Source organism: Rhagoletis zephyria, unplaced genomic scaffold (genome assembly GCF_001687245.7).
Source record: "Rhagoletis zephyria isolate East Lansing unplaced genomic scaffold, Rhagoletis_zephyria_1.1 Rzeph_scaffold_00102, whole genome shotgun sequence".
NCBI classification, from domain to species: domain Eukaryota; kingdom Metazoa; phylum Arthropoda; class Insecta; order Diptera; family Tephritidae; genus Rhagoletis; species Rhagoletis zephyria.
In genome coordinates, this window is record NW_016157186.1 from 443,565 (window position 1) to 457,313 (window position 13,749).

Sequence of the window (13,749 nt, forward strand, 5' to 3'; positions counted from 1 at the left end):
CATGTCGTTCGAATGGACACCGACGCTCCAGCTCTGAAAGTATTCAACTCGGAACCCGCTGGTGGTAGCAGAGGAAGAGGGAGGCCCCCACTGCGATGGAAAGATCAGGTGGAGAAGGACTTGGCTTCACTTGGCGTTTCCAATTGGCGTCAGTTGGCACAGAGGAGAAACGACTGGCGTGCTTGTCTGAACTCGGCCAAAATCGCTTAGGCGGTTACAGCGCCAAAAAAGAAGAAGAAGAAGACTACATGAAGAAATTAAAACTCAATTAAAATCTGTGTAATTAAAAAAAATCGTAGCTCATGAACTCTAGATTTATAACTACATACTCTATAAAAAAGGAATATGTTAGGACCTTTCATTCTGTATATATATTAAGATAACTCTATACATATGTACATATCCGTGAATGCAATATACAAACGTATCTATGTACATATGTATATACATATGTATACCATTTTGATAGGTTCAGATGTTCATACATAACAGCTATGTATTTATGTAGGTCAAGGTATACCAGATCGATAGTAAAGCAGCATTGTTCTGTTCTTAGAGTTAAAATCGAAAGGTATGCACACAGGTTTAGTACGAATTTCTCACAAAAACAAAAAACTTCGTTTGATGTGATGATTCATACAAATTGATAATGAAACACTGAACTTGCACCTTAATAGGATTAATTTTTTTCTATACATTAAAATAAATTACATATAAAAAAAAAATTATATATTCATATATACATATACATACACATTTTATGAATCATCTGCAACAATAAATCTAACTACATATAATATTATTATACTTTCTTTACGTAGGAACCTATTGAGCTAAGGAAACGTTTGGAGGAGGTGCGTCTGCTTGAATCGCGACGCTCAGCACGCCTGGCCGATCAAGAACGCGACACGGACTTCGCACGTCTAGCCGATATGGGTGGCGATCGCCGCCGAACAGCATCACACAGCATTGAGGTGCCATTTTCCTTAACGACGCAAAATAAGTGAGTATTTTGAGATTAAAATAAAAGAAATTAATATCACATCATTAAATCAAATACATACAGTGGAGTCCCCGTCGGTCGCTGTGGTGTAATGGTAAGCAATGCGCGCTTCCACTCCGCAACGCCTGGGTTCAAGCCCTGGTCAAAGCAACGTCGCAAAAAATATAGAAAAAGGTATAGTGGTAAGCAGTGCGCGCTTCCACTCGCAACGCCTGGGTTCAAGCCATGGTCAAAGCAACATCGCAAAAAATATAGAAAACGGTTTTCTCTTTACAGCGGTCGTCCCTCGGCAGGCAATGGCAAACCTCCGAGTGTATTTCTGCCATGAAAAACAGCTTCTCATAAAAACAGAATCGCCGTTCGGAGTCGGCGGAAAAGTGTAGGTCCCTCCGCTTTGTGTGACAACATCAAGGCACACGCCACAAATCGGAGGAGAAGCTCGGCCAAACACTAACATATGTGTAAGCGCCAATCTATTATTATTGTTATTAGTGGAGTCCCGATAACTCGTAAGCTCGATAAGTGGAACATCACGTTAGCTCCGATTGCGATAACTTATACAAAATGTATATAAAGAATTGTTTTCCTTCGATAATTATCTTTTCTCCGTTGAACAGCTTAACAAATAATAGTTAGTACTTCGTGTCTGACAAAGGTCTTCTATAATTCGTAACCTTTGTTCGTAATGCCTATTACTTGTAATTATAGAAATATAACGGAAAAGGCAAATGGGTTTTACCGCTACTTTTGCGTTTGTTTTTCCAAAGACGTTCTGTAACTCACAGTCTTAATTGTTAGAATTTTATACTTCGCAACTGATGAAATTACGAACGTTGCTGTTTTTCACGATAAAGCCAGTTTAAATAAAAGATCTTAAGAAATCGTATTTTCATACGCTACCTATATCTCGAAATTCCTCTAATTTGTGTGATAATTGGTAATACTCGTTTCGTGATCTATGTACATATGTATAAACAGTATAGCCCACAAAAATAGCGCTTCGTCAATATTCTGCTATAAAAATTATTCCACAGATGTACATACGAGTTAAGGACAAACGCTTACCAATGCCTTTTTCGATTAAATAAAAAATATGACCTAAATCTAAAAGGAAAAAAAATTGGCACAATGTTATTTACTATAACTCCATAGATGAAGAAACGAGGTCATATGTACGTACATACATACATACATACATACATACATCCATACATACATCCATAAATGCATACATAAATATGTAGCTCTCCAATCGAAATTTGAAGCGCAAAAACACAGTGTTATATTTATGCTTGTATACTTATGTGCATACATATGTAAATATAACTACATATGTACCTAGTAAATATGTACGTGGATGTAGAAAAGTGGTATGCTGGAAATACGTAAATGAACACGAACATACATACATACCGTCGTTTAAAGTACAAAACCGCGTATCAACAAAATGCAATACCGCGTATCAAGATAATGCAAAACCGCGTCTGTGAATTATATAAATTATCTTCTAGAGAGTAGAAACACTCATATTTCAAAATGGTTCTCTTTTTTATAAAATAATCGCATACCTGGCCAGTATTTTTCAGGACGAATGGATAAGGATATTAGTGTTTTTAGTCTCTAGAAAATAATTTATGCAACCGCACATACGCGGTTTTGCATTTTGTTGATACGCGGTTTTGTACTTTAAACTACGATATTTACTTGCATCTAATGTAGTGCGTGGGTACAGCTAGCAGGGATGAATACGGTGGGTGAACACCCTACTTACTATACGCTTGCATAAACATACATAAATAGTTATGTGTGTATGTAGGCAAATTGCCACGGCAAAATTTTCTTTCCTACCAATAACTGATTCAAAAACCAACCAAAATAGCTTCCTCCTACCTACCATTTCAAGGAAATGACGTTTGACAGCATTAAATCTATCTATTTTTGTGGGTTTTTATGCTTAAAGTAATGGGGTTTCCTTTCTACCGAAAAATGTTGCCTTTTCTGTGCCCTCTACGCACAAATACTAAGGAGAGGGCCATGAAAAGGCAACATTTTTTGTAGAAATGAAAACGCCATAAGATATTCAGGTAAATAGAAGAGATCAGTAGAATAATTTTAAAAAAGCCTTCGGAGTAAATGACGTGAAAAATCGTAGGAGGAAATAAAATCCCGTCGTAGATTTTTTATACTTCGCTCATTTGCATACGTATATCATGTTGTATATATAAGTAAGGTAAAATGATAATCCACAGTTTGGTTTCCAAATGTCCGGGTTTCGCTAGGAGCCTCCTGGCTTGGAAAACATCTCCGCGCTGTGAGTTTGGCATCAATTTCTTCGAGTTGAGGTTAAAACTTTAATCGATTCGCAACTCTCATTCCAAAGAAAAACATCTGATTTGTAAACCTGCCTTTGGATGAAACTTTTTTATAGTCGTATGCGAAGTTCAGAGAATCGCCAAATCTAATTGGCAAAACTCTGTCTATACCAGTAAGCACAACGTGTTTCTAAAAGATTGGATATAATGGCAAACAGTTGAACCCATCCGAGAAACAGAACGAGCGTAAAATTGGTAAAAGCAGAACTCTTTCCATCATTAAATTTTGTTCCTGAAAGTTTTTTTCTAAAAAGTACGCATTTGAAACAGGGACCGGAAATAAGAGTTATTTTTCAATTTTTGAATAAAAAAATCATACATAAATGAACATCGTAGAAAAGTTTTGATTACACCATCATGATTTTTTGGTGAACTATATGCAAAATATTGTATGATTTTTAAATTTTTGATTTTTATATATTTAGATCAAAAATAAGAGTTATTTTTGATTTTTATATATTTAGATCAAAGATACAAGTTATTTTTGATTTTTATGTATTTAGAAAAATATAAGANTATATGCAAAATATTGTATGATTTTTAAATTTTTGATTTTTATATATTTAGATCAAAAATAAGAGTTATTTTTGATTTTTATATATTTAGATCAAAGATACAAGTTATTTTTGATTTTTATGTATTTAGAAAAAAATAAGACTTATTTTTGATTTTTATACTTTTATATCAATAATAAAAATCAATTCAAAATTCATGACATAATATGTTTCTTAATCCCTGTTACGCATTAAAGTAAAACTAAGGTGTACGGTTATAATATCAACAAAATGTTTGTAACAAAGTTTCTAACTTATGCTGTGTATTGCCCCTGAACTTGAAATAACGCTATTATTTGTTCTTTCATTTTTATTGTTGTTATTATAACCGTACACCTTTTATTATTAGCGTAATCTTATTGTTGTTTTCAATTTGCTAATTTCAATGCATATTGCATATTACATGATAGCATTCAATCGCGAGGGAGAAGTTGTGATGAGCACTGCTTATTTATAAAACTGAAAAAGTAAAAGTTTGATATAATTTCATACGGCATAAATAAATAAATAACAATTTTGAATTGATTTTTATTATTGATATAAAAATATAAAAATCAAAAATAACTCTTATTTTTTGATATAAAAATATAAAAATCAAAAATAACTTTTATTTTTCATCTAAGAAAATAAAAATCAAAAATGAAAGTTATCTAAATATATNTTTGAATTGATTTTTATTATTGATATAAAAATATAAAAATCAAAAATAACTCTTATTTTTTGATATAAAAATATAAAAATCAAAAATAACTTTTATTTTTCATCTAAGAAAATAAAAATCAAAAATGAAAGTTATCTAAATATATAAAAATCAAAAATAACTTTTATTTTTGATCTAAATATACAGTGAAACCTCTCCTAACGGACACCTCCCTTGGGCGGACATTTTTTCTATACCAAGTTTTAAGTATAAATTTCGGAACAAATTACTCTCTCTTAAGCGGACACTCTCTTGGCCGGCACGCGGACAGTTATTTTGCATAAAATTGACACAAAAACTCTATTGGGCGGACCGAACCTCTTATCAACGGACATTAAGATTTCTTTTCATAACAAATCAAACAAAAACCTCCGTTGAGCGGACGCGAACTCCTCATAGGCGGACTACTAAATGGAAAAAGGGGACTTCCCGCACAAAATGTGATTGTTATGCACACATTTAGTTTGGTTTGCGCAGTGGTTTAGGTTCGTTATTTAAATTGTCTGAAACCCTTGGAGACTGATAAATAACATGAAAACTATTGATGAAAAAGGTACTGACACTGAAAAAAATTAAAAATAAAACTTACGTCAATCGACAATTTCCCAGTTTTTTATGTAATGAATCTATGATTTTATGTAGTTTATGGACTAAAATGTAATATTTATTTTATTTTGTTATTACTTAATATGTACTTACGCACATAAATGAAATGTGCACTTTTGAAAAAATACATGCACATTTTTGTTTGAACGATGTAATATCAATATATTTTATTCAAATAAGAAATAGTGACTATTCAATTAATTAAAACATTGAAAAGTTCTAAAATAGGCTTCCCCTCCATTAAGCGGACACCTTTCTTGGGCGGAAAAAATGACTGACGGTGAGTGTCCGCCCAAGGAAGTTTCACTGTATATTAAAATCAAAAATAACTCTTATTTTTTGATTTTTTTGATAAAAGTCATAAGAGTTACGGTCCCTGATTTGAAAAAAAAAGTAAATATACCTTTTTTTAAAGAGAAGGACGGAGAAGAGTCGGTTTACAATTTTTTTTTAAATGGAGAGGTATTTTGTAGTATGTTTTTGGTTTTTTTCATCCATTAATTTTCCCCAAGCTCCTGGTTTGATATAGTCAGAATTTGGCAGGCCTTCCCACAATGCTGACAAAATGACCCACTACAATAAACCAGAGATGTTTTCTGTTGATCAAAGAAGCCCACCAAAATTTAGCGTCCTACCATCCTACCAATGAGAAAATAACCTACAAATTTTGTTGAGTACGAGAATAATTTCTGGGCTGTTTTGGGCACCTGTGGGATCTCGCGTTGCGTACGGGAAAGAACCTTTTAAGAAAAAGCTATTGCTTAGTTGTTAGCCTCCAGTACAGCTGGAGTCAATCGCTACTTTTGAACCGATACTGCACCGGCTCCAAGGTAAGTAGCTACTCTATTAACCCATGGTAGTGCAGAGTCGAACCAGTCGCGAGGGCGCCCATAAATCACGCAAGTGACTACATTAGTAACCCCCGGTACTGCAGAGAGAGCCGATGCTGACTACCGCCTAGGACATTGCCTTGTAAAGTAAAAGTTGAAATACACTGCAAGTAGTCGGTCGGTAATTGACGGTGTTTATCAGGTAGCTACCGACTCAGCAGTCCTGTAGTCACTCCCCCGTACTGCAGGGGTAGGAAGCAGAATAGCGAAAAACTGCGAACGAGGCCGCCCATAAATCATGCAAGTAACTACTTTAGTAGCTCCCGGCAGTGCAGAGAGAGCCGATGGTGACTACCGTCTAGGACATTGCCTTGCAAAAGTTATCGCTGAAATACACTGCAAGTAATCGGTGAGTAATCAACGGAGTTTACCAGGTTCATTAGTCATGTAGTCACCCCCCATACTGCAGGGTATGCATACGGCTCATTGTGTGTTTGGGTGTGTTATAATATTTCAAAAGATCATTGAAAACGTATTTTTGGGAGCATATTTATGTACAAATATGCATACATATTTACATATGTATGTTCATACATACAGGCGAGAGGAGGGAGGAGGAAAGGGGCGAGTCCCCCCGGGCCCGGTCTTTTTAAGGGACCTTAAATATCAAAATATTATTTTAAAGAAAATTATGCGCATGCTTTCAATAACCATGTTTTTCATTACAGAAACGATTATTTTTCCATATTTGCTCGAAAAACTGCTGCTTAATTATAGGCTTTTATCATAAATATATTCCGATTCGTACTAATTGTTTCTGACTTAATACATTAAATAACCCCTAAATATAAACTCTCTATTGATCACATCCTCTTAAATTATTACAATTTTTGTATAGGTGCCCGTAATTTTTCAGTCCGGGGACCGAGTTTTCTCTTGACGGCTTTGAAATCGTAGAAAAATTTTTTGATTTATAAAAAAGTTTAATTTTATGCTAGATAGCTAAAATTGAATTTAATCAGGGGAAACTGAGACAATTGGGCGGCCGCTGCGGTGTAGTGCTTAGCAGCGCGCGCTATCATTCCGCAAGGCCAGGGCTCAAGCCCGGTTCAACCCAACATAAAAAAATAAAAATAAAAATAAAAAAGTGTATTTCCGAGTGTTTTTCTGAAATGGAAAACAGCTCCCCATAAAAATAAAGTCGGCGTTCGGTGGCGGCGTAAAACTGTAGGTCCCTCTCCTTGTGTGACAACTTCAAGACGCACGCCGCAAATCGGAGGAGAAGCTCGGCCAAACACTAGTATATGTGTAAGCGCCAATCTATTATTATTATTTATCTGAGACAATTGATTTTATTGATCAAATAATGTTATTTATGACAATGTGATCTTAATGGTAAACAAACAACAGGTGTTTGACCAGCTTAATATTGTCTGGCAAATGGATGGCGCACAACCACTGCAATCGAGACCATATTTAAGTTAATGTGCATACATCTCATTTACGGACCCACTTCTCATATCGTAGTTTCTGTGCCATAGGGTCCGAAATTCCAGACTGTGGTACCGACACTGTACTACCTTTGGCATGAAGCGAATGACATCAATGCCCCAAAAGTATCGGAAAATATTATCGATACTACTCAGTATCGATCAGAACAAAATGAAGCTTTCACCATTGAGTTGAATAGTTAAAATTTCAACTCAAAGCACAAGCAATTTAATTTGGCACTGGGTAATTCTTCTTTTTCACATCGGCCTACAGCTTTGGTTAACGTTTTTTGGTTGAGTTCTACAAAAAATGTAAGCAAAAATCAAGCTAACAGTGCTAATTAAGATTTGAGGCACTCCATTGTGAATGGTTTTTACCATTTGACTACACAATTTGATCAACTGTGAATTATAACTATGACGTCGGATGATGGGCTCAAAATTTGTATAAAATACTAGCTTATACATGGGGGTTTCACAACGCTCATTTATACAAATATGATAAATAATTTAATGATGTTAGATTTTATTTCTGTGCACATTTCGTTATAGCTCGTTTTTTTTTTAGTTAAATATCTAATGCATAAAATTCCTTTCAAAAAAATACCAAACAATTTCTAAGTTCTTTGTTATTTGAATGAATGTGACTGGTAGGGCACTGAAAACTCTCTACATTTTACCTTTGTGAACTCAAATAAAATTGTTTGGCAAAACAATAAATTTCCAAGCTGGAGTTTTTAGGTGGTAAGATATATGACTACTATACGCATTCGTTTTCATTGAAAATTAGGCTGATATAATCTTCATAGAAATATTAAAAGATATTTGAAGTTGTGACCGGTGGGACAGGACTTTGCCACTACTCTGTAAATTTTTCTGAGTGGGGACGCCCCTTTGCTTTTAACTGTATCTCGTTAAACCGAAAATGAACCTTTTAAGTACATTAGACCATTCACTAAAATTTTATTATTGTAAGATAAATTTACATAAAATTCCCTTGAATTTACACTTTATTGTACATCATTGTTTGTAAATCTAGTAGAAAATAACTTGAAATGAATGTCAGTACCCGTGTTTACGAATTTCGTTAAGATATTATTAACAACTTTATCAGAGCTACCAGCAACCGAATGCTGAATTATAATGTTACCGAGCGCGGTATGTATTAGAAAAAATTGGCAATATGTAATAATATTTCTAATAAGTCGTGCGATTCTTTATCTAATTTTACGCAAACATATGTATGTAATACCGAGTGCGCCAGGACGCCTATAGCGCGCATAACTGCATCCATATCAGGGCGTGTATGTGTGAAAATGTGAATTAATTTTTTATTTTTTTGGCTAGACAAGTTGAAAAGCCACGCGTCAAAGCCACGCTGCGTTCACTCACTGATTTCAATTATACAAACACACACTGCGATGGAAAGACCAAGTGGAAGTAGGAAGAAGAAGAAGAAACTTTGAACTTATTTTGCCTTTCTCTTTTATAAATAAAGATATCTTTACTATCAATGGCTTCATTGTAATTTTTGGCGGTGACTTCATAACAACATGAGCATTTTCACTGTAAGAAAGCTATTTAAAATAAAGCCGGGGTTTTCTTAATTTTAAAATCGGGAACCGTTTTTTTCGAATTGCAATTTTTCGAATAACTCGAAAACCGGGTTTGAAAAAAGGCGGATAATCGAACACCCTAATACTTATGTAGTTGCCCTTTCCATACAGTGCATTCGAAGTGGCAAAGTCTGAACTTTAATATGCATGAATGCATTAGGTGTTTTTAATAATTATTCAATTCCATTTAATTGTTCTATACCTACCTTGACGAGCTTTATAACTGCACTTTGAGTAGAACGTTGCGTCGCTATACGCTAATTTTATTGCTTTCGTAATGGGAAAAAATCAAAATAAAAAAATTAAACTTTAAAAACAAAAAAACAAAAATTGTACGCATGCTATTTATTTTTATTAGATGGTGAGAGCCAGTCAACAAAGCGGGCAGCCGGCCGGCACGCTGCCGTGTGATAAGCAAAGAAAATTCATTGCAAATATGTATGTATGTATGTATGCATATGAAATTTCATATATGTACCTACCCTGCAGCGGGGTCGGTTACAATTGTCGCTTTCGTACTAGTTACATTACTGGTTCCAATAGCATATTATGCTCCAGGTAGTAAGAAATCTAGCTATTGGTTGCATATTGTCCCTTCTAAAGGGGCAATTCAGGTCAAATGTCCCAGCGCCCTGAGCGGTGCAAAACAAGCCACTTTTCGGCTAGCTGGGAAGCAGACAGAAAATGAGAAAAATAATTCGAAAACTATGATTTCTATAGATTTTTGTGAGGGTTATACGGTGGTACTATGCGTTTTCTAAAATTTTCCCATTTGCATGGTGAAAATTCTGAACGAATATTTATTTGTAATTTTTCTGAATTATGGTCATTTTTAATATTGTTTTTAGTTATCTCAATCGAAAGATAAAGACTTTTTACATAGCAATTATTAATAATAAAGGGACTTTCTTTACTTTTCCGAGGTATAAAGCCTTTTAGAGCGCAACGCGCTAATCTGCTAACCGTGCGAGTCATAATAATATCGTTATAACTTTGCGACTACTTGATGTCTAATTCTAAAAAATTCGCAACAACTTCCCTAGATAGTCATCTACAACACTGTTGTAAAACCAAAAAATTATTTCAAATTTTATAACACAACTTTTGTATTTGAAAACAAACACCCTCTTAATTCTCATAGAAAAGTTATAAACCTGTAGTTTTATTTGTACTGAGTGGTGGTGTNGAACAAAAAAATTATTTCAAATTTTATAACACAACTTTTGTATTTGAAAACAAACACCCTCTTAATTTTCATAGAAAAGTTATAAACCTGTAGTTTTATTTGTACTGAGTGGTGGTGTTAAACTTAAATTCTTTGAAATAGCTTGTAGCTTATTGTATGAAAATTTCAAATCGATCGATACACAAACGACTGAGATATAGCGAGTTTAAATGACAATTTTGTTAAAATTATAATCAAGAATCAGTTCAGCCCAATAATAAAATTTCAAACAACACCACGCTGCAGCTTTGTACGTTCGATCGCAGGAAAATAAATAGCAAAGACAAATTTAAATTTGAACAAATCGTCGCCTTGCTTAATTCAAAGCGAACATTTGAAAGCATACTTACATACTTACATACATGTTGTGCCTGTAGCCAGCGTTGCCGAATTGACGATTTCGTCGTCATTTTGACGTTTTTTTTTAGCTCAATGACGTTTTGACGATTCCACTAAATTACATATGTATGTATGTAAAAAATTTATTACAGGAAAACGTAATCCAAAATACAACCATGCATTTATCTAGTTTTGTTCTACAACCGTGCTTTTTGTTATATTAAAATTGTTCTGATTTTAAAGAGACAGAAAAGTAGTAGAGGGAATTTTTCCAATCAATATTATCTATTAGTTAGTAAATGCTAATGTTACACTAAGGGTATTCACATCAATTTTGGTAGTTTTGGCAAATTGCTGGTTGATACTCGGTAATTTTATCAACTGTTAACGTCCTTTTCAGTTTTCTTTTGTTAGTCTGGTAAGCTATGTTTATCAACAGCGGATTCGTAGCTTTTTTCCTAAAAAACTAAATTGTAACAGAAAATTTAAAAAATTTTACTTACTCATATTGCGTATGCCTTTTGGCAGCGGGCGGATTTAAAACTGAATAAATATCAAACACCTGATTGCAGTTTGCCAACTACCAGAAAAATTATCAAGCTTCCTTCTCAATAATTCGGTAACCGGTACACCGGTAACAAATTAATTTTACACAAACAAAATACATTGGGAAAAATTACCGAACAGCGAGTATCAAGCTCGGTGTGAAGACCCCTACTTTAAAACTGGATCAAAATCTTCAAAAACTTCAAAAGCAGTTGTGTTTTAAATTGTTCTTTAATATTATCGTTAACAATTGGCAAATCCACTTTTATTAACGCAAATGTAATGTGGGTTCCATTTGGTTTTGTAATGTGTTGCCATATTTATTGGGCCGTATGCATAAAACCTAAGCAAATGCTTTTTCTTAAAACTTCAGACCTTTTACACAATTTGTTCAAATAAATATAAGTTAAAGGCAGGCAATTTTAGGAAAACGCAATTGCTTAGTTTTTACGCATACGACTCATTGTATGTAATTACTTCGTATTTTTTATTTTGTTAAAAAAATACAAGAAACAAAAATTTGACGATTTTTTGGCCGAAATGACGTTTTTTTTAGGGTAAAGTAACGATTTTCCAGCGAAAGCTTTCGGCAACGCTGCCTGTAGCTTAGTGCGTAAAGATGCTGGCTACAAATAGTTGCGGCTGAAAATGTCCAAGTTCAAATCTTACTATACAGAACATAAAATTTAAAATTTTTATTTTCGTTTTTTTAAGTATGAAAAAGTATCTGTGAATTGCACAACGAAAAAAAGAACTGGTAATTTTACAGGCAACAAGTTGCGCAGCGGGAGTCAATTGTCACCTCCTAGGACAACTCCATGTTAAATGCGACAGTAGGAAGCATGGGTGGTAGATTTGCGAGGTACCGGTATTCGACTCCCGAAAACTGGTGATTTCACTAGTTCTGTACTAGTACTTTCCGCTGCAGGGTATGTATGCATAAGTAAATAGTTACTTACATATATGTATGTGCTGATTAGTAGACTGCTTTTTAACTGAATAAACAATAGTTGAAATTACGCCGGCGTAAAAAAGTAAATTTNCTTACATATATGTATGTGCTGATTAGTAGACTGCTTTGTAACTGAATAAACAATAGTTGAAATTACGCCGGCGTAAAAAAGTAAATTTACAATGATTATTGTATGTATGCATGCAGATAAATTGTGTGCATTTGTTTATACATGTCTACATATTTTATATTATATGTACATATAGACACATGGGCAAATCTTAGAAGTAGTTAACCAAAATCACAAACATGCATGTAATTCAAATTCTCACAAAAATTTATCAAGAATAACATACTGCGATATACATACATACGTGGGTCATTTCCAATCGAAGTGCTATGTTTTTGTTCCCCCTTTATTAAATTTTTTTATGGTGGTAAAAACGAGAAATCAAAAACCAGAATTATATGATCCAAATAATGAACCACCAACAAAGCTGTGTTTTATTATTGTAAGCCGTTTTGTTTTCCTTTGCGAAGGGTATTTCTCTGATATATTACCTACTCGAACATGAAAAAAAGTTTAAACAAAGAAACCTTAACTTTTATTCTTTTCTTCAAGTTTTTTATCAGCATAAACTTGACTTTCTATTATAATGTTGTCCTTCCGAATTTTTCAGAAAAACACTTAAAATAAAATAATTACTAATGTCCGCTTATTGCTTAAGGAGTTTCAAAGATTTCCTTGTTTTTATATTTTCGTGAAATAAAACCAAAAAATGTGAAATATATCCAGAATGTCACTTTTAGGTGAAAATGGATTTTTTATTTAAAGAGCTTATTTCTTCAAAAGTGTTCAAATGGCATACATATATGAAAAATTTTTGCCGAAGAAAGTTTATCAAAAATCCCGCCTCCCAAGAAAAACCATGACATGAAACCATGAAAAATATCATGAAGAAGGCGGAAAAAACTTCCACATTAGCTTATGTGATAAATGAGATTCAAAGTGTTATGCAAGTGTTAAAAAAGCATGTATTTAATATTAAAAATTAGTACAATGCTTATGGGTTATTATCCTTTTTACAACGCTCTTATCAACTTGCAATATTGTGTGTCCAGAAACTTTCAATGTTGTGGATCCAGAAACTTTCAATGTTGTGTGTCCGACACCATAAAGCTTTGCTTTGAAAAGTTCCTATAAAAAAGCATAGTGCATAGGGCGACATCTGTAGTGAATAGGGCGAGGTAGATGACATCTAGATGTCGCCCTATGTACTACGTTTGCTACAGCGGAAATAGACGACACGCCATTTCTTTAAATAAAATATATGTATGTATGTATGTGGGTATATGAATAACGACCGCTTAAAATCGATTTCAAAGTTCTACTTTCGCTGTAGAAATTTTAGGTCTACGCTATGTAGTTTGACTATTGTCAATTAAATCGAATGCTTTGTATTACTATGCGGCTCCACGCTTTTTCATTTTCAATTTCATAGATTGTTTATAATGA

At 33.8% G+C, this 13,749-nt stretch overlaps 1 protein-coding gene across 1 annotated transcript in view; it reads left to right on the forward strand.

Moving 5' to 3' along the window:
* Positions 1 to 13,749, forward strand: part of LOC108376804 (uncharacterized) — a gene marked incomplete at its 3' end in the record, with an annotated part of 101,865 nt that overhangs the window by 14,953 nt on the left and 73,163 nt on the right. The window contains exon 3 of the mRNA XM_017633047.1: positions 822 to 1,003. Within this exon, the coding sequence (XP_017488536.1) occupies positions 933 to 1,003 (71 nt within the window). The remainder of the gene's footprint in view (positions 1 to 821; positions 1,004 to 13,749) is intronic.